The 19,626-nt window shown below is 56.4% G+C and overlaps 1 protein-coding gene across 1 annotated transcript in view; it reads right to left on the bottom strand.

Annotated features, from left to right (window-relative positions):
* The window catches only part of KLHL29 (kelch like family member 29), a 286,460-nt gene that overhangs the window by 52,515 nt on the left and 214,319 nt on the right, over positions 1–19,626 (bottom strand). The window contains exons 5-6 of the mRNA XM_045550613.1: positions 7,483–7,624; positions 4,314–4,826 (exon numbers count right to left, since the gene is read on the bottom strand). Coding sequence (XP_045406569.1) covers positions 4,314–4,826; positions 7,483–7,624 — 655 coding nt within the window. The remainder of the gene's footprint in view (positions 1–4,313; positions 4,827–7,482; positions 7,625–19,626) is intronic.

Raw genomic sequence — 19,626 nt, 5'->3', positions numbered from 1 at the left:
GACATGTCAGCGTGTGGGGCAAGAGGAGATGAGATCTCTCCACGCCTGCGGAGAGCAGTCCCGAATCCTCCTGCTGGAAGGTGACACATCCGACCTCCCTTTTAGGTGTGGGGTCTCCATCCCTAAGTTAAGTGGCTTGACCAGGGGCTGCCAGCCCTGTGAACAAGCGTGGGCGTCTTCCATCCCCTCTGCACCGGGGAGGCCCTGGCTTCCGCCCTCTCACGACTTCCTTCCCTGCTGGGCTCCCCAGACCCCAGGCCAGTCCAATTGCAGCAGCTGTTTTGGTGTTGGGCAGGCACAGTGCTAGGTATGGTCATGTCCACCATCTCGTTCAACCCTCCCCTAGGCCCTGTGAGGACGGTGTTGTCACCCCCATTTTAAAGACGAGGAAAGGGAGGCTCAGAGAGGTTAGGAGGTCACACAGCTATGCGTCAAACTATTTTTACAAGATCCTGTCTTTGCCACTTGTGGAGCCTGGGCAGGTGCTGTCCAAGCAGAAGGCTCTGTGGGGCAGAGGTCCAGGACAGGAACGGGAAGGGAGGCGTGGAGCCTCAGGAAGGGGTGGAACCACCCCCTCCCAGCATGGCTCCCTGGTCCCAGGGCAGCAAGGCCAAGCCCTGCAGATGGATCCTCAGGGCCCCTCACCTTAGGCCTACAAAATCTAAAGTCAGAAGAGACATATCTCCCCACTCAGGATGGGAGAAGGTCCACTCGGGCTTTGCTTTCTGGTCCAGAAGTGAGCAGGATCGGGTGCAGTCTGGTTTCTCATTCCCAGACGTGCAGGTGAACATACTAAAGCCTCTCTGCAGCTTGCCACGAGGCCCTGGGTCTCCTGCCACCCTCTGGGACGCCAACAATCATTTGTGGAAGAAGGCAGGGCTAGAAATAACTCCACCTGTAGCCTGAACCTCTGCTGTGACACACAGCTGGGTTCTTGGGGTACCCGGGGCAGTGACATTGACTTGAGGTGTCACCGAGGCCTGAGCTTGGCCTCACCTTTCCCCATGGATTAGCTCAGGGGTTCCATGCCAATGAGACGAACGTCTCAGGTACTTTATAACAGGATTCAAATGGAACGAATTCTTTTTTCCTCCCTTATCACTTTGCACACATGAAATCTATTTTTAATTAGCTTTCAATATACCATCTAAAAAAAAAATCCTACAGCTTGCTCCCACCCCCAAATTGTTCTTAGAGAAAGAAAGATTTATCTTGTAAGTTTCTTAAGAAAATCTATATGTGCTCAATGCATTTAAATAACACTCATTAAAGGGAACTGCACGCAAGCTGGCTTCTCTAGTCACAGATGAGAGACAATCGCTTGACCTATTGCAAATCTAAAAGCATTTCCACACCACCTTTATTGTTCAATTGGTTAAGTTTTAAATTAAAGTCCCAACACCCTTTTTGGGAAGGCAGACGAAGAGAGCCCCAACTGAAATTTTAGCTCGGTCGATCGGAAGATAATTACGAGAAACAAAATGTGAAATTTTAAATCAGGGCACTAATGAAGTCTAAAAATACCAGTGGCCCATCCCTCTGGCTGGCAAGACCTCTTCTTCGTGGAGGGGGTCTCTCCGTAATTACTCAACCCCGGGAGAGGCCAGGTTGTCACGTCAAACAATAGCAGGAAAAACTGAGGGGCTTTAATGAGCTAGATCTCAAGGCGTTCTATGGTGGATCTTATTATAATGCTGGGCAAGGTTTCAAACAGAGAACAGGAGAAAAGGAAAGTTCTTTTTTTTTTTTCCTAAGTGGAGTTCTGACTTGTGTTGATGCCATCACGCAGAGCCTCCTGTTCCTGCCTGGAGCCAGCTGTCTGTCATTTAGGAGTGTGAAATCAATTGGGCTTCAGAGATGTAAAATCCCTAGGGGCAAAATTAAAAGTGACCCAAATCCAAACCCACGTGGTCCTGTCAGGAACATGACTCTCGCATGGCAAGTTTCAAAGATTTGGTTTCAAAATTCGGGTTTCTTATTTTAAAAAATATGCAGTTGTTTGACATTACAGCTGACAGACAAATTATAGCTTCAGCAATAAAGGCTTTTAAGATTAGAAATGAAAGGAGAAATTACTTAAAAAAAAAAAAAAAACCCTCCCGATGCTGAGTTTCGAGGCGTTTGTGTGCGCACGCTTCATTGTCTTTCTTCCCGCGAGCGCGAGGGGATAAATCGGCTGATGAGGGCCGTAAATAGAGAAGCGAGTTAAATGTAATTTCTGGGGAAACAGCCGGCTCGCTGGCAACCTCTGGAAATCGGCGTGACGGACAGGCCACCCGTTGTCACTGGCTAAAACTGGGGGATCCTGCTGGCTCTCCAGAAGGCGGGGCTGTGGACACTTCTAGGCCCATCTCATCCCTGGCCCTCACCTAGCGCTCCGTCGGGCTGCCCCAGCAGGGCCTGCAGAGGGAACCTGCCAGAGCCCCTCTTCCTCCTCCCCTCCCACCCGCAGGCTCAGGACTCCCACAGAGGATGGGTCACACCCTCTGGCCCTGCACAGAGGTTACTGGAGCAGCTCTGCGATGCTCACTGACCCAGTGGGCACAGGGGCCCAGCAGGAGCCTATCCCTCCCACCTGATCTCACCGGCTCAGGGTTGAGGATGTTCAGATACGCCTGCACCTGGCCGCGTTGGTGAGGCTGATCCCAGCTCGGGGCTGATCCCCAAATCAGGGACTCCAGTCCCATCCAGGCCAGCTACCTATCTGCACAGAACAACTCCTTTTCCTAGATGCATGCCTGGAACGTGGCAAGCCAGCAAGGCCTTTCGTCAGCCCCAGCAGGCCCCCATCATGGGGAGAGGATAAGCCACCTGGTGCCCCGGGCTTTGGCACAGCCTTGGGAGCAGCTGGGACTCCCACAGCCTGGTGTGTCAGAGTTGGCGGCTCATGAACTTGAACTGGGAGTAAGTTTTTTTAAAAAAAAATTTTTTTTAAGGGAGAAGGAGCTTAACCAAAACAATTTAAACAAAAATCAATCTAGTCAATTTTTTTTTAAAAGATCTTAAACAAAGCAAGAGTTTACCAGAATTTAGATGTAATTTTCTATAATTTTGTCATTTAAAACTAGTGTTGATTTCCAAAACAAAGGCAGTCAGGGCTCAGTCAGATTGGGAATTAAACCCAGCAGAGATCCCGGCATGGGCTTTGTTGTTAGGGTGCTTGACAAGGCCTGGAAATTGCTCGAAATGATAAAGGTAGAGACTTGCAAGGCGGGTGGGCAAGAGGGGCTAGTTGGATTCGTCGCTCTGCCAAGAGGCAGGGCCCCCTGCACGGTGATCCCGAGGGGTCTAAGCAGGGCAGTTGTGGAAGCCTCGCCCACATGCGCACACTTCTAGGACCATCTACTCTCCTCTTTCAAAGGCGGCGTGGGTGCCCCATGGGCAGACCGCTACACTCAGGAGGAGCAGGGACCCAGCCTGTCTGGAGTGCTGAGGGCCAGGCAAACCTGGGGCGAATGCACCCTGCAAACCTCACGCCTGTGGCCCCTCCATGCCCCTCTGTGTCCCAGCCTGGACAGATCCCTTGTGCAGACATTAAGGGCAAGGCCTGTTTGCTGATGCCCTTTGCCCTAACCCTAAGGCTGGGGGCTCGTGCCTAAGACCCCATCCCTGGCATGCTCCCCGCCCGAGGCTCCGTTCCCAAGATCTGCCTTCCAGTTCCCTGGGGCGGAGGGTTAACTGAAGGCTGAGGCTGGAGGTGCTGTTTCCCAGGCTTTCACAGAACCACCCTGGGGTCCTTGAAACAAAAATTCAAGTGGCTCAGAGGATGGTCTGGGAACATCTCCTGGGCCTAACTAAACGCCTCGGGAGCCGCTGTCATTTGACGGCATGGCAGAGTGTGCTCTCCCGGAGGTGGGGGGACACTGACAGCTCATGATCTGGATGTACCCATGGGTAGAAAATGGAGAAGGCTCCCAAAGGGACTGTTCTATGGAGCCCTAAGAGGAGGATGATTCCTACTCATTCTGTGCCCTGGCCTGGCCTTGGGGGTCAGAGGTGAGAATGGCCCAGGGCTTGGGCCGGAGGGGGCAGGCACTGTGGACCGTGCAGGCTCTCCCTTCCTTCCTCCTCCCCCTGTCCCCCTTCATGCCCACGCACATTCCCCACCTTCCCCGCCCCGTTCTCCGTGCTTCCCTCCTCCTGTCTCAGGCCGGGTTGTCCTGGGCAGGCAGAGGCCCCACTGCAGCCTGAGGGTTGGGTGAGGCTGGCGAGGAGCTGCCACGAAGCACACTCCTGTCCTGGCCGTGGTGCAGTGACCACACGGGGAGGCACAGACGCAGGCACACGGGGAGCATGTGGGCAGCAGGACTTACCTCTGGGGTGCCCGGGGTCGGTGAACTCATACTTCCCCACGCCAATGGTCCGCAGCATCTGCAGCCCGTGGGCCGAGTCGGTTGTGGGGGGCCCGTTGGTGGCAGGGGCACTGCTGGGGAGAGTGGCAGACGGCTGGGCCGGCGGCGGCGGAGGCAGCAGGGGCCCTGCCATGTGGCCGTTGCCCACAGCGGTGGGTCCTGGGCGGGTCACCTGCCCCACGCCGGGCAGAGTGGACACGGCCAGGGGCTGAGGGCTGGCATACAGCGCCTGGGCAGGCATGTTGACCACCACGCTGCTCAGTGGCTGAGAGGGCGGCTGAGGGAGCGAGTAGTGGCCGGGCATCAGCGGGAGCTGGGGCCCCACGTGGGGAGGCAGTGAGGGGGTCACCCCAATGACTGGGGCCTGGACGTTCACAGCCGGGCTGAAGGTGGGAGGCTGGGCCACTCCATAGGAGTGTGCGATCAGGGCGGGCTGGCTCCCGGCGGCCACCGTGGTCACCCATGGCCCTGTGCCTGCAAGGGAGACGGAAGAAACGTCATCTGCCGGTTTCACATTCACTCAACAAACACCGACTGCCCCAGGCCCTGCACTGGGTGCTGGGGTCACAGAGGACAAGACACCTGCCTCCAGGAACTCACAGAATACGGGTCTGCAATTGCAGTAGCCCGGGGTGAGCGCATGGAGGGCATATGAACAAATGGCCGGGGGGGCTCAGAGGAGAAAACAAGACCTGCCGGGGAGAGGTGAGAGCGACAGAGCAGGGAAAAGAGCGGAGACCTTCCGAGAGACCTGGGTTCCAGTCTCAGCCCCGCCACTCACTAGCCAGAGCCCTGGCAAGTTGCTTATCTTCTCTGAGCCTCGTTCTTTTCTGTTAAATGGAACTAGCGATATCTACCCCACAGGGCTCCTGGGAAGGCATGAATGAGGAAAATGTATTTGAAAAACAAAACCAAACCAGCAGAGTGTCTGGCGTGTGGTAAACGTTCCGTGAATGTTGGTGTTTCTCTTCCCTTTCTGAAGACTCACTGAGGCAGCGGGGAGAATGCCAGATGGTGGTGGCAGTGGGTGTTTGCTGGGACCTCGGGGGACAGCACGAGAGCCTGGGGCTGGGCAGGGTCCTTGCAGGGAGGGAGGGACACGGTGGGGCCTCGCTGGGAGGCCGGGCCCTGTGCCAAGCAGCCTTGGCACGGTGGCCCTGGGAGAAACAAGAGATGCCCACTTGGGCCCCTAAGGAAGTTTTGGCTGAGCCAGGGGGTGTGGACACTCCTCGAGCCCTGACCCAAGACGCCAGCCAGCTGTGCCAGGTCAGGCAGCGCAGGCTCAGGGCCCCCTGAGTGAAGCTGACACTGAGATGACCCAAGGGGGCTTGTGAGGGAAGGTGCCTGGGTCACTCAGACCGCATGTGGCTGGTCTGGGCCTGTCGCCCGCGTGCTGTCTTGGCTTTTGTGAGCCCTCTGGGGCGGCAGCGTTGACTGAGGATGGGAGCAGAGAAGCGAAACTGGGGCTGGGAGCTGCCCCCCAGGAGCGAAGTGGCAGTGAAGCCGGGCAGGACCCAGGATGGGGGGTGGCTGTCAAACCTCTGGTGCTGTCTCTGAGGGGCTGTCCACAGGGAATGCCACCCAGCAGGGGGCGAGGAGCCAGGCTTGGAGCCGACAGACCACAGTGTGAGTCCTGGTCCTGCCCTGCCCAGCTGAGGGACCTCGGGCACAGCCGTCCCGGGTCAGCCCTCACCTGCAGCAGGCACGATGGCACCCATGCCCTGGGACTGCTGCAGGCCCTGTGATGACAGGCAGAGCGGGGCATGTAATATATGTGCAGCAAATATGTGTGACTTTGTGATAAGAGAGCTTGGGGAAAACTGGAAGCCAATACACGTCTGTGAAGTCGTCTGGCAAGATTCTAGAAGGGGGTGCTAAGGGGGACTGCCCCAGCCTGAAGAGGAGGAGGTGGTTTCACTCTGAACCGGCCTGGTGTCTTAGGACAAAGCATGTCATCCCAGCTGTTCTTTCCAGGGTTAGCTAGGGAGCCTGGAAAAATGCACCAAAGCTTCAGAGCACAGCTGGCGAGGCCCCCGACAACCTGTGGTAGGGACACAGAGGTGCAGTGCCACGGAGGTGACTTATTAATACTTATGACCGGGTGACCAGCCTACAGCACCCTAAGAGGAGGTCTCTGGTCATGCTCAGCAAGTCCTGCCTGTGGTTTTTACCAATGACTTGGATGATGGCATGGAACGCATGACCAGGCGTGCAGAGCACAAAATTGGGAGGGTTAGGAATGGGTCAGCAATGGAAGCCAGAGTCTAAGAGACTCCGTCTATGTGCTTGTGGGTCCCCACAACCCGCTGCCTAAGGCTGATTGCGAGGAGATGGACAAGGTGACAGCAGCTGCCAGGACAATCTTGGGGTTTTACTGTTGAGACGGGCGGTGACTTGAGGCTGCAATGACCAGAGTGGAGGGGCTGAAGAAAGGAGGTGCTGCTCAGACCACACATGGGCCGTTCGTGTCATTCGTGTTGGGTTCTGGGCACTGCACGTTGGAAGGGGTGCAGAGGGCAGAGCAGATTCCCCATAAGGCAAATGGACAGGAATCCACGGGCCGTGGAGGGTAGCTGGAGGGCTTGGGAGAGGGGGCGGGAAGGGGTCTCCAGATATCACAGGGCTGCCGTGTGGAGGGCAAAGCAGATGTGTTCTGTGTGTCCTAAGGGGAGAGCTGGGACCGGTGGGAGATAAAGGGAGAGTGCCTGCTGTGGTCAGAGCCGTGCAGGGAAGGACAGAGGTGCTGCAGAAGGTGATGAACTCCCAGTCCTCGACGTGGAGCAGATTGGTTCTCACATAGCCATGGGCCAGGCAAAACCTCAGCCCAAGGTATGACTTGAGAAATCAGAGCCCTGAGGCTTGGGAATGACTATTCACCATAACCCAGAGCCGGTTCAAAGTCACCCCTAAAATGCCACTCTCACTCCCTTGGCTCTCCCAGGTCCTTTTTTGAGTAGCAGAGGAAGGGGGACAGAGACGGCCCCTGCACAGGGAACACACACAGTGCCTGCCCCTGAAACTGAGGCCGGAGCTTCTGCAGCCATGGGCTAGACCTCCCGTGGGCCTCCCAGAAAACCTCTAATGACTCCCAGCCCCAGCCCTGGGCGTCCTCTGCCAACAAAGTACACACCTGGATTATCGCTCTCTCTCATCTGTTTGGAGGGTGGCTCATCAGTGTCCCAGGGTGTGGACTGATTGATGGGCGTCTGCCCCCACCGGATGCTGGTCGCCAGGCTCTGGGACTGACTGTCCGCCTTGGAGATGCCGGGAGCCTGCGGGAAACAGATTAGGAGGTGAGCACAGCCTGGAAGGGCCGCTGCCCTGGGACCTGTCCCTCCAGAACCCTGGTCCTGCGGCCCGAGCTTCGTCCACTGAGCCACGGGGCCAGACCCTGCACCCAGGCCCACGGGGGAATTGCAGAGGACTTTGGCATCATAGCAGCAGCTGCCACCTCTGCTAAGCTCCTGTCTCCAGGAACACCCAACCCAGCGCCTCCGCCGGCACCCTGTGTGGCCACTCACGCCGCCCGCGCTGTCACAGTGGAAAGGGCGTTCTGTGTGAGGAGAGGCGGTCCCAGCCCTTGGATCATCAATAAACCACAACAACACGAATGCTGCCAACTTATCCAGGGCATATGCTGAGCACTGACTGTGTACTCAGCCCGGCCTCTGAGCTCATGTGTGCTTGGCCTTTGATGTGGGAGAGGACAGCTCTCCAAGGTGCCACCAGGCGGCAGGGGAAGGACATTACACATTCCCCGTCTTGCTCCCATATCAACCTACGGGGCCCAAACGTCCCGTGGAGGAGGCGTTCTGGGGAGCAGAGGCTCTGGAGAACAGTTCAGATCCTGCTCCCGGGTGGGCGGGGGGACCCTCCTAGGTGCAGGAAGGAAGCAGGCTCTCTGCTCCCTGAGCCCACTCTCTCATTTAGATCTTTGGATGAACGAGAAAATAAACCTCCAGGGTGAAAACAAACATTAGGACGGCATTGGTCTCCCCGAGTGCCAGCCTCACGATGCAATAGTATATATTACATAGGCATCGAAAATCACGTTTAGTAAACATTCTTAATGAGATGGCAAAATGCTTACACTCTAGTGTTTAATGAGAAAAGCGGGCCACAAAATGACACACACATACGACCTCCCTGTGTAAACATCCCTGCATCAAACAATACGTGTGGGAGGGAAGTGCCCAAAATATTAGCAAAGGTGTTATCCTTGGGTGAGGGGATTATGGGTAACTTTTATTCTACTGTCCACACTTTTCTGTATTTGCCAAATTTTCTACTATGGCCATTATTTGTAATAGGCAAAAAAAAGGAAGAAGAAAGAAAGAAAGAAAAATCCGAAAACCACATTGGAGAGGCTGGGATGGGATGCCCGGGAGGTGGGGGTGCGGTGTCAGTGGAGGTGACCTTGAGAAGGGTGACCGCAGCCCACCAGGCTGGGGCGGAGGGTGAGATGGGATGGGGTCGAAATGGCTGCCCACCAGGGACAGTCACAGAAGGCCACAGGGCCCTCAAGGGGCATCTGAGGTGAGGTTCGGGGCCCTCGTGTGACCCAGCTGGTGGGAGGCAGAGGCCCCTGCTGGGCCCCCCTGACCAGGGTGGCTCTCCTGGGTCCCCGGCCAGGCACAGAGAGGGGGCGTGGACGGGGAGCCCAGTGACGCTTCCTGGGCTTTGATGCAGATGCCATGCAGCGTCTGCACTGGGGCCTGCTGGGAAGAGCAGGAGCCGCAGCCCATTAGGACCGCAGGCTGCGCTGAGCTAATTGCATTAGGCTGCACTTTATCTCTGGCCTGCATTTCAGATGCTCTGCTTCTGTGAACAGAGCAAGAAACAAAGCAAAAGAGTGAATCTCCTGGGGAAAGAACAATTCCACGGACAAGCTTCCTTATCAGAGGCCCCTGCCCCAGTTCTGTCTGTGGGACAGACGGGAGCTGGGAGGAGGTGGTGGGAGGGGGCTGGGAGTAGCCACACTCACCCACAGTCTCATGGAACAATAGCGTGGCTTTCTCAGCATTCTCCAAACAGACAGCTTTTCACGCTGCCCTGTCTGAAGGATGCAGGCGTCGACACTCTGCAGCCTTCTCTGTGCCGCAGGCTCTCGGGGCCTGGTGGGCTCAGAGGCCCAGAGATTGCTTCCCTGGGACCAGAGGGCTCTGAGGGGGAAGGAGGGTGTGTGGAGGCCCATTCATAGCCCTGCTTGGGGGTAAAGTTTGAACTGGGGACCCCAGCTCCTTACCAGCACCCCTCACGGACTATGCAGACATGCCTCCTGCCAGGAGGGGGCGCTGCGACCCCTCTCTGCTGCCAGGAACACTTGAGGCCTCCCAGGCACGAGGCCGTGGAGCTTTCCGGGTCCTCCCACAGCCACCACGTCTCCCCCACTGAATCAGCACCCACACCCGGCCCTGTGACTTGACAGGGTAGGGAAGGCTCTGGAAACACCCTGGAATAGCCACTGCCACCAGGATTGGAGGTTGGGGGTCTCCTCCAGTTTGGGTCCCCAGGTTCTGAGCTCTTAAACTTTAGGAATTCCAATATTTGCCCTAAAATTGGGGGAGTTTCTGAACTCGAGAAATTGCACACTTTTCCAGCACAGGTCACTCAGGCCCTGGGTTTCAATACACTCCTGCCGGCTCGCTCACTTGCTCATTTGCCTCTTGGGTGGTTTGCTGGGGCTCCCAGTCGGTGTCAGGCACTGCCCAAGGGACCGGGGACACAGGTGATGGGGAGACAGCGCTGCCTTCAAGCGGCTGCTGCGGAACTTGGGTACACAAACAGTGTGACCCCAAAGAAGCTGGGGGTGCTCTGGGCGCAGAGGAGGCCCGGTGGGCCGGGAGGAGGTGACGTGGGCGCAACAGGCCTGCTATTCGCTGTGTCTTTCATGAATACTACAAGCAATTTCTTACGTACAAGAAAGCAGTTCTGCTGTGAGAAGGAAAACAGTCTTTTTTATTTTCTTTAGGAAAGATAAATAAGGCTACTCATATAGTACTCAGTGCTAACAACTTGTGAAGCTACAAGGAACTTGCAGTTCAGGAATTTTATTTATTTTATTAAAATAATGAAGTGACATTCCTTCCTCTACTCCCTCCAGAAAAATCCCAGACACGGGGGTGTGTGCCCTTTGCCAAGGAGCCTGGGCCCCCAGGTGGGTGACGTGTGGAGCAGCTGGGGACGTGCGACTCAGCACGGCCTGACCAGAGCCCCAGGCCCAGAGCAAACCTGTGCAGCCCCCAGGTTTTGGAGGCTTTTGGGGGACCGTGAGTGGGTCTGTGGCTCTGGCGCTGAGCCCAGCCCCGGCTGACCCTGTCCTCCCATGGTTCAGAACCCCCACAGGCCTGGATCTCCGCAAAGCCCTGGCCTCCCCGAGTTCCACGCTCCTTGCCAGGAAGCTGCCCAACACAAGAATGCCACAAAAACCAGCCGGGAAAAACCTGGCCCAGGCAGGGCTGAGCCGGTCTCACCTCGCCCCCTCCCACTGCCGTCATCTGGGAGACCAGTGAAGCCACCCAGACCTTTGCCCTTTCCCCAGCGTTCCTGGCCATAGCTTCTGCTCCGGTGACACGGTGGCTCTCGGCAGAGAGAGGCAGTGCAGGAGAGCCTCCCCTGCCTAGCCCACGCGGTGGCCCTGTGTGCCCGTCATCGGGCCGAGCAGGCTTCTCTGGGCTTCCCTTTAATGAGATGCTAATCGGATGCATCATTAACGCAGCAGCTTTTTAAACCCTGAGCTCTTGTAAATTTTCAAAGGTCACATTTTTACGGCGCCTGACAGCATCCTGCTTCTTTCGGCAACTGAAGAGCACTAAAGGCCCAGGTCCTTTATGGCCGCAGCTCTCTGTGAGGCAGCGCGGAGGCCGAAGGCACCTGCTGGCCACAGGGGCTGGGAACTCTACCCTGAAGCAGCCTCAGAGGGCATGTGGGTTACCCTGGGACACATGGCCCACAGAGCTGCCCCCAGGGCCCTGCTCCATGTAGGGGAAGGTGTGTAAGGCCGCAGGTAGTGCGTGATGCAAAGACACTCAGCCGGGGAGGCAAGGCACTTGAACTCTTTGCTCACCAGGCCGTGCATGCATGAGTATGCGACAGCCCAGAGAGGCTGCTTTTTGCTAATTTTTCCACCCAGGGGGAGCCCCTTTTTCTACTTTGCACAAAGGTGCCACATAGGCTGGCAGCATCCTGCATGGTCAGGGAGGTTTGGAAGACGACAGGGACGTGGACTCCCCTGGAGCCTCCCGGGCCTCACTGTTCTCACCCCCACTCTGTGCAAACGGGACAATCACAGTACTCAGCACACTGCCCCTAGGGCCTTGCTTCTGAGCCTGTCCTGGTGGGTGAACTCCACGAGGGCAGGGACCCAGCACTGTCCTGGTCCAGCTGGTATTGCCCGGCATAGGTGCCCAGGGCGTGAATGAATGAGGCAGGGCCTCTGAACCACAGTGCTGGCCAGTGGGAAAAGCATGCATCGCTGTTGGTTCAGCAAAGGAATGAATGCATGGAGTGGGCTGCAGGGAGAGTGACAGAGCAGAGCTGTGAGACGGCTGAGTCCCCTCACTGGGGAGATGAGCTCCAGACTGTGGGAGCCTCATGTGCTGGGCCCCCAACAGTATCACTCTGGATGCTGCCAGAGGCTGCGTGGAGCCCACCAGCCCCTCCTGGTGCCTGGGTGTGGTGAAGGGCTGGGCGGTGAGGGGTGATGCTTGCCTCTGTGGGGCTGGGGAGGTGGGGAGCGTCCTGGCAAAAATGCAATGCAGCATCTTCCACTGTTTGCCCAAGTCAGAGACAGCAAATCAGTGAAGCCTGGACGCCAGGGAAGCTTCCAGAAGGGATGGGCTGGTGTGGGCCACAAAGCTAGGCAGATGGACTGGTATCCACCAAAGGATCCCACAACAACTAGTACGTTTCCAGCCTGGGTACGTCTGACAGAGACAGGCTCCAGAGACCACTTCCAGGGTGCACGTGGGCTTCCTCCGGGCGGACGATAATGCCCACACCCACGGCCCTCCCCTGCTGATGAACCTGCCTCCCCGACCAGAACCTGCAGGCCCCGGTGCTTTGTCACAGGGAGCTGCAGAGAGAGCTGGCGGGGCTGCCTTCTGCTGAGCCGCACAGAGCACAGCGCTCCTCCAGCCAGCCCACCCCCTCCCCACCAGGGGCCCAGAGACCCCCGCCCCACTCCACCCCACCCCCCGCCCCAGGCCAGAAGCTTTGCTGTGCACAGGGCTCAGTGATGGTCAAGTTCCTGCCCTGGGGGAGTTTGCGACCAGTGGGATGGGAGGCCTGAACCAGGGACTCTTGGGGATGACACAGGCTTGGAGAGAGACCCCAGGGAACAGACCCATGATGTCTCACTCCCACCCATTAATGGAAGGATGGGTGGCACAGATAAGAAAAGGTACAATAAAACCACGAGGAAACACAAGCAGGAGACCAGATTGAGGAAAATGGAGAGAGTCACACCTACACAGATGAAAACTGCAGACATGCAGGCCACGGGCTTCTAAAATCGCTAGAGTGGAGTCTTCAGCATAGCACTGAGCTTCTAATCTGCCAATTTAAAAAAAGGATACACACACTTGGGACTCTTCTGACAAAGTGTGGCAGACATGACACTGTGCCAGTTCTGGGCCTAACCTTTTAAGAGGCCCCAAAGCTTCTGCACTGGTCTCTTAGATCCTCCAGAGCACGTGTCAGCTGAACACCACCAAGAGCCCCAGATAACACCACAGGAGAACTGTCCAGCCAAATTCTGAGTTCCTGTGCACAAATTTATGAAATATTATAATTGTTGTTTAAATCCTCTAAAGACCCGGAACAGTAGCTCACACCCGTAATCCTAGCACTCTGGGAGGCAGAGGCAGTAGGATCACTTGAGTCCAGGAGTTTGAGGTTGCAGTGAGATGTGACGACACCACTGTGCTCTAGCCTGAGCAACAGAGTGAGACATTGTCTCAAAAAAAAAAAAAAAAAAAAAAAAATCTACTAAAAAAGAAAAAAAGAAAGGGGAAACACCATCTCCTCTGTATATTACAAACTAGCAAAAGAGCAAAAAGTCATTTGTGTGTTGCTCTTGACATATAAAATCCACAGTTGTATGTACAGAAGATTGGGGGCAGCATAAACATAGCAGGGACTGTAATTACATAATGCTACAACTAAAGTTAGTGCGGCGCCTCCCCAAGCACACCCCAGCTGGGTGGTGGGTGTGAAGTGGCCTGGGACAAAAGCCTGAGAACCCCCAGAGAGGACAATGCCAGGGGCAGCTGGAGCTCACCATACTCTGAGCTTGATATGCAGCCTTCTTTTTGTCTCTGGACTCCCTATAACACCCACCTCATTTGGGAAAGACAAGCTTTGGTGTGCCCACCACACACCCCTCTCACTCCCCTGGTTCTGGATCCTGAAGGCCCCTTCTGACAAAGGAGGCTGATCTGGCCTGGGCCGTGCGGTGCACCTTGGGTGTGTTTCCTGACTGCCCAGCCCCTTCTGAACACCTTCATCAGGACACTTGCTCTGCCAGCTTCCCTTGCAGCTAGGGCACAGGCATGTGACCTGCAGCTCAAACACACCAGGTGAGACTGCAGTCTGCAAGCTGAGTGGTACGCGGAGGCCAGCACAGCTCCGAGTGCATGCTCTGCAGAGGTTGGTGGCAGAGGCACATGGATTTGGGAGCACATGGGTGGGTGGAGGTTCTCATGTCCTTTGGCCCAGTGTCAGTGATGAATGCTGTCATTTCCTTTTTCTTCTTATCCTGAAGGGGCATCATTCCCAGGGGCTCTTCTGAGCACAGCAAGAGCAGGTTCTCACACCGATCCTAGTGGAGGTGCGTATGCCTGATGTGCCCCTGACGACCAGGCCCTGGCTGGCCCTGGGGAATCACATCACGGCAGCTGCCAATTGCAGACCTGAGCACAGCTGGGAAGGCTGTTCCCTGCAAAGAGTGGACATTTCATTTCCTTTCAGCATCCCTACCCCTCAAGGCACTTGGGGTCTTCATGGTGCCAGGTCCACCTGTGGGGAATGATGGAGGCCAGGTTTTGGCAAACATATTCCGACTGGGGTTTTGGGGACTGAGAGTGTAGCCCTCCTAGGGGCCTTTGCACGACAAAGGTGAAGCCTAGGAAGGCAATTGATACTTTAAAGGAGTAGTTTCCCAACAGTGGAGGTGCAGGTTTGCAGAGGAGATGTTTGGTGTTTGGGATTTTTCAGGTTACAGCTCACGGGTTTATACCCAGACTGTTGGGCTTTCTGGTGCTAGCAGGTTATCAGTGAGAATACGAATTTCAAGGTCACGTAGAGAGCGTGTCTGACCACCACCGGCATAGGGATCTCTGATGCAAGTGCACACAAGCAGCATCTGGAGGGATCTTCAGGAATGGAGGTTTCTGGACCCCACCCCAGAGGTTCTGATTCAGTTGGTGTGGGATGGGGACAAAAAAGGTGCCTCTTTTTTGTTTTTTTTGAGACAGGGTATCACTTTCTCGCCTAGGCTACAGTGCAGTGGTGTCATCCATAGCTCACAGCAACCTCAAACTCCTGGGCTCAAGTGATCCTCCTGCCTCAGCCTCCCGACTAGCTGGGACTACTGGCACCTGCCACAACACTCAGCTAATTTTTCTATTTTTGGCAGAGATGGGGTCTTGCTCTTGCTGGTCTCGAACTCCTGACCTCAGGCAATCCTCTGGCCCCAGCCTCCCAGAGTGCTAGGATTACAGGCGTGAGCCACAGCGCTCAGCCTAAGGTGCCTCTGTAACGAGTGCACAGATGATGCTGATACAGGTGGCCCATGGGCCTCACTCTGGGGAACAATTGCAGTCTTCACGTTCAAGTTCCCAGGCTGTGCCTGAGCACGGGTACCTCGGGGTTGAAGCTGCTCATCAGGACATGACTGGGACAGATTTCTGGGTCTTGCTTATGTGGTTCATGGGATCTAAGCTCCTTGGTGAGGCCACTTTCAAGGACTCCTGTTCGTAGTCTAGGTTTCAGGGGGTCAGAGAGATGTGTTGACAGGTACCAAAGCTGTAAATCTGTGGCCTAGGGGAAGGGGAAGAGCAAATGACATTTAAGGGTCTCCCAGTTCTCATTTCTGATCGCTACTGAACTACAAACCAGACGATAATTGTAGTTAAATCCCCACTTGGGGCTGGTGGTGGGGGGGCCTCCAGGGCGCAGCCTGCCCTCATTAACCAGGCGCCCTCTCCGGCCCCCGGGGCCCCAGGCCTGCGCCCTCAGCCTCCCCTTCCGCACCCGCCACCATGAGCTCCAGAGCCTGATGAAATTTCTAATAATACTAACCAATGATGTGTTAAATTGAGACACTTCTGGCTCGCGTGCCCGAAACTGCACGATGGTTTAAAGGACCAGTGCTCACCTTTCTCTATCAATTTGCTGCTAAATTACTGCTTTCGGAGCAACTTACAGAAAAGTAATTCTTTATTTAAATTTTAATTTCAATCTTGTCATTTAAAATATATATTCAGATTCCAATCATATTACAGAATATGATGATGTCTTTGGAGGGTAAACGATCCTGCCGGGAGTGGGGGTGGAGGATGCGAGTGAGGGTGGGTGGGCAGGGGCCAGGCCTGGCGGGGGCACCCCGTGCTGCGCTGGGGGATTCCCTGCAGAGCCCCCTGGGCCCCGGTCGGCCCCAACACTGCCCTGTGGGCATCTGTAAACACTTTGAGCTGAAACCACCGGCCACCTCCGGTGCCCCCTCACTTGGGCTGGTGGATACCACGAGGACCCTGGCCAGCCGCCATCCTAGGGGCCCACGTGCCAAGCCCGGGCATAGCTGATTTCCTTCCATGAGGAGTTCTGCGTTCTTACCTCCATTTCACAGATGTGAGGAACAAGGGCCAGAGAAGTTAAAAAGTACTTCATGTGTGCCAAACTTGGGACTCTAACCTAAGGTCTCTAGCAGTGCTCTGGGATGGCCGGAATGTGCCCAGGCCACCTCTCTGCAGCCCAGCCCTGCTGTGGCAGACAGCCCCGTAATGGGCTTAGCCATATCGAGGCTGCACACAACTGTCCTGTCAGAGTAACGCTTAGGGCCCACCCCTAGGCACCCATAAGGGGTGCCAGCCACAGCCCCCCTGCCCCCACTGTGTCCAGACCAATGGGCCCCCTGCTCTGACCCTGGTGGTACACTGGGGGCCAGATCCACAGGGCTTCCATCAGTTTCCCACCCCCAGACCCCCCAGACCCTAGGCCACCACTGACACGTTCCCATCCCCTGCCAGTGTGGCCTGGGCCCTCTCAAGGGAGGCCAGTCCCCCAGCCTAGACCAGGGCTGCGCAGTCTGGCACACGCACCTCCCTCCGAGGCTGGCACCGTGCTACAGGGCCCACGTCATGTCCCCTCTCTTCAGCACTCCCCTCCCTCTTGCCCTCCCTCTCCTCAGCTCCTTCCCTGTGGCTTTCCAACATGGGTTCTAAAAGATAATCTCTGACTACTCCACCTGCCACTCTGGAATCCACCAGCCTCCCTACTTCTTTGTGGTCAGCCCCTCCGTGGGACTGGGAACCCCTGGTGTCCTACGCCTGTCACCTCAGCCTCTCTCCTTAACTCTGCCCACCTGCGCTGCAGCGGACCCGCTCCCTTTAAATAAGGGCCACCTCCCAATGCCTAAGGCAGGAGCACTCCCCGTCCTCTTTCTCTGACCCCAACACGGAGACCGCCGGCCCCTCGGTTCCTGCAACAGTGGTTTTTACCTCTTCCTGGGCTCTTTCCCCGGGCTGCTCACTGGCTTCTCTTCTCTTCGGTTCCGGCACACAGACGTGCCCCAGGGCTTGTGCCAAGCCCCCTCTCTCAGGCCTGTCTTCTTTCTTAATGATTTTTCTGATAGGAAACACCTGTGTGCTAGCCGTTGTCTTTGATAGAACCCAGCTTTCTATAGTATTCTGGAAGTCTGTTTGCTTTTCCCTCTTCCAACATCAAAGTCCATTCCTTGAAGATACTTTTGCTGAAGGTGCAGCACAGGTGGCCTCCCTTGCAAACGCAAAGCAGCCACAGATGGGGCTGGTTTTCTCACTGTGCTCTGGAACGTGCCCTGTCCGGGTCCCCGGCCCCTTCCTCCAAGCCCCCCTCCCAATGGAGGGGCCGTGTGGACAAAAGAAATGATAAATCTGGCAGAACCTTACAACTCAAAGCTTTCAACTTTCCTCTAACAACTTTCAACTGAAAACTTCTTAGTCCCATTTCCAAGTAACTTTTCATCCATTACAAAACCCACAAATTTTTCAAAGGGCCTTTGAAATAAGATCACCTAGGAAAAAAAAAAAGCCCATCACAAACGAAAGTCTTTGAAAAGAAAGAGGCGCTTTCCTGTGTTTCAGCTCCCTCTGATATCAGTGTCCCTTTCATTCTGCTGAAAGGTGCAGGGCAGGCCTGGCCTCTGCAGACGCCTGTGATGTCAGGCAGCCGGTGGCCCAGAAGGACAGACAGGGAGGAGGAGGAGAGTGAGGGGCACCTGGGCTGGGCCTTTCATCCCCCTTCAATCAGCCCTCACGGCGCCCCGGACAGCCGTGCTCCTCGGAGCCGGCCCAGCCTGCTCAGAGGCCCCGCCGCCCTGCCTGTTTCTGGTCACCTCGGCATTGGTGACAACGCAGCTCCCTCCTGAGCATGGCAACCCGGCTTCAGTCTTGTCGCCAAAGTGGGCGGGTAGGTAGGCACGGCGGGGGCAGCCTCTGCTCTGGCCTTTGATGGGACGGTTCCCAACTGCCGGCCCTGCAGGCAGAGACTCTGGGCCCACCCCTCGCCCTCCCCAGGGTCAGCTGCAGACTCACAGATGTGCACCACGCAACGCCCACTTCCGGGAGCCTTTGTCCTTTTCAGATTTGCAATCCGTAGTGAAGCTGGTGAGGAAAAGTCCCCTGCACAGGTAGCCGAGCTAAGAGCGGGTGTGGAGTACACACGGGTTCCCTTACGGAGCCGCCGGCCCACCCGGCTCTCAGAGCCCCAGACCCTGCGCGCCCAGTCGTAGTGCTGAGCCACGCTGCAGGCCTCCCTGGAGACGCGCCAGCCGCCCTCGGTGGTCCCTTCTTCAACCGCCTAACACACCTATTAAAGCTCCCGAGACCCCCCTTTCCAGTCGTGGGCCTTGGCAGAGCATTCCTTATTGTTTTTGTCACAAACAAAGACTCACCGGGGAGAGTGAAGAGATCTAAGTTCCAAACCCTCTGCCATGGGACTCACAGCACCGGCTCCTGGAGCAAGAAGTCGGCTGCGAGCTCCGCTCAATGCCACAATCTTGACACGACATCTTCCTCGACCTCATTAGAGGCCTAACAAGAGAGGGACTGTGGCAGAGTCACTCCGAGGGGGAGGCAAGACAAAGAGACAAACAGGGCGGCACAAACGTCCTCGGGAGGTGGCCCCTGGGATGGGCAGCACAGCTGAAGGAGCTAAAATGCTTTTGTTGTGGGGACTTTGAGACTCACCGGAGCAAGTCAGCCTAGTGTGTGTCTCGGGATGGAAGCTCAGATCCCGAGCAGTATGGGGCTCGGGGCTCAGTGGAACTGACCGCTCTGCGGTGGAATATTCCAGAAGCACACAACGACAGGCTCAGTGGACAGTTCCCAGGCTCCCTGGAGCTCGCTTTCTGCGTTCAGCCTGCTCATGCTCTCTGTAATGAGAGCGACGTGCGGCCAGGCAGGTCCTGAGGGAGAAGCATCCCCCTGGCTCCACCTTGGTTCAGAATTGAGGTGGTTTAAGTGATTTTTAAAAGCAAGTGGCATCACCCAGCACTTCAGGCTTTGGGAAGCACACTGGGGCAGACAGTTTCTATCAAAACTCACTGGAGACCCGGGGCAAGAGGGACAGCCGGGAAATCCTTCAGAGGGTGGGGAAGGGGCAGGAGAGACAGAGAGGCAGGCCCTCTTGGGGCAGACAGACAGACAGACTGCACTTCCTGGGCAGTGGCATTGAGCAGTGGGGTGGCAGTGGGCGCATGTGTGCCCGCACACCATGCACAGGGTTGTACGCCTCTGGTCTGGCTCTGCAGGAGGCTGGGGCAGCCACTGTACACTGGGGAGCAGGGCCCGGCTGGCCCATGGAGCCGCTGGTAGATGGCGTGCAGGGCTTTCTGTCTGTGGCTGCTTGCCACGGACCTCTGGGTCAGGGAGACGGGATCCCAGACAAATGCCCTCCACTGTCACCCTTCCTCAGCAGGGGCCCCGACTGCCGGGGCTAAGGTAGGGCCTCTCTCTGCACGTGTGGCACTGACTGGCTACCACAGCTCTATCTATTCAGCGCCTGGGCTCATCGC

The sequence above is a fragment of the Lemur catta genome, chromosome 4, assembly GCF_020740605.2.
Source record: "Lemur catta isolate mLemCat1 chromosome 4, mLemCat1.pri, whole genome shotgun sequence".
Taxonomy (NCBI): Eukaryota; Metazoa; Chordata; class Mammalia; order Primates; family Lemuridae; genus Lemur; species Lemur catta.
Note: the sequence above shows the minus strand (reverse complement) of the source record. Positions and strands in the feature narration are given on the sequence as shown.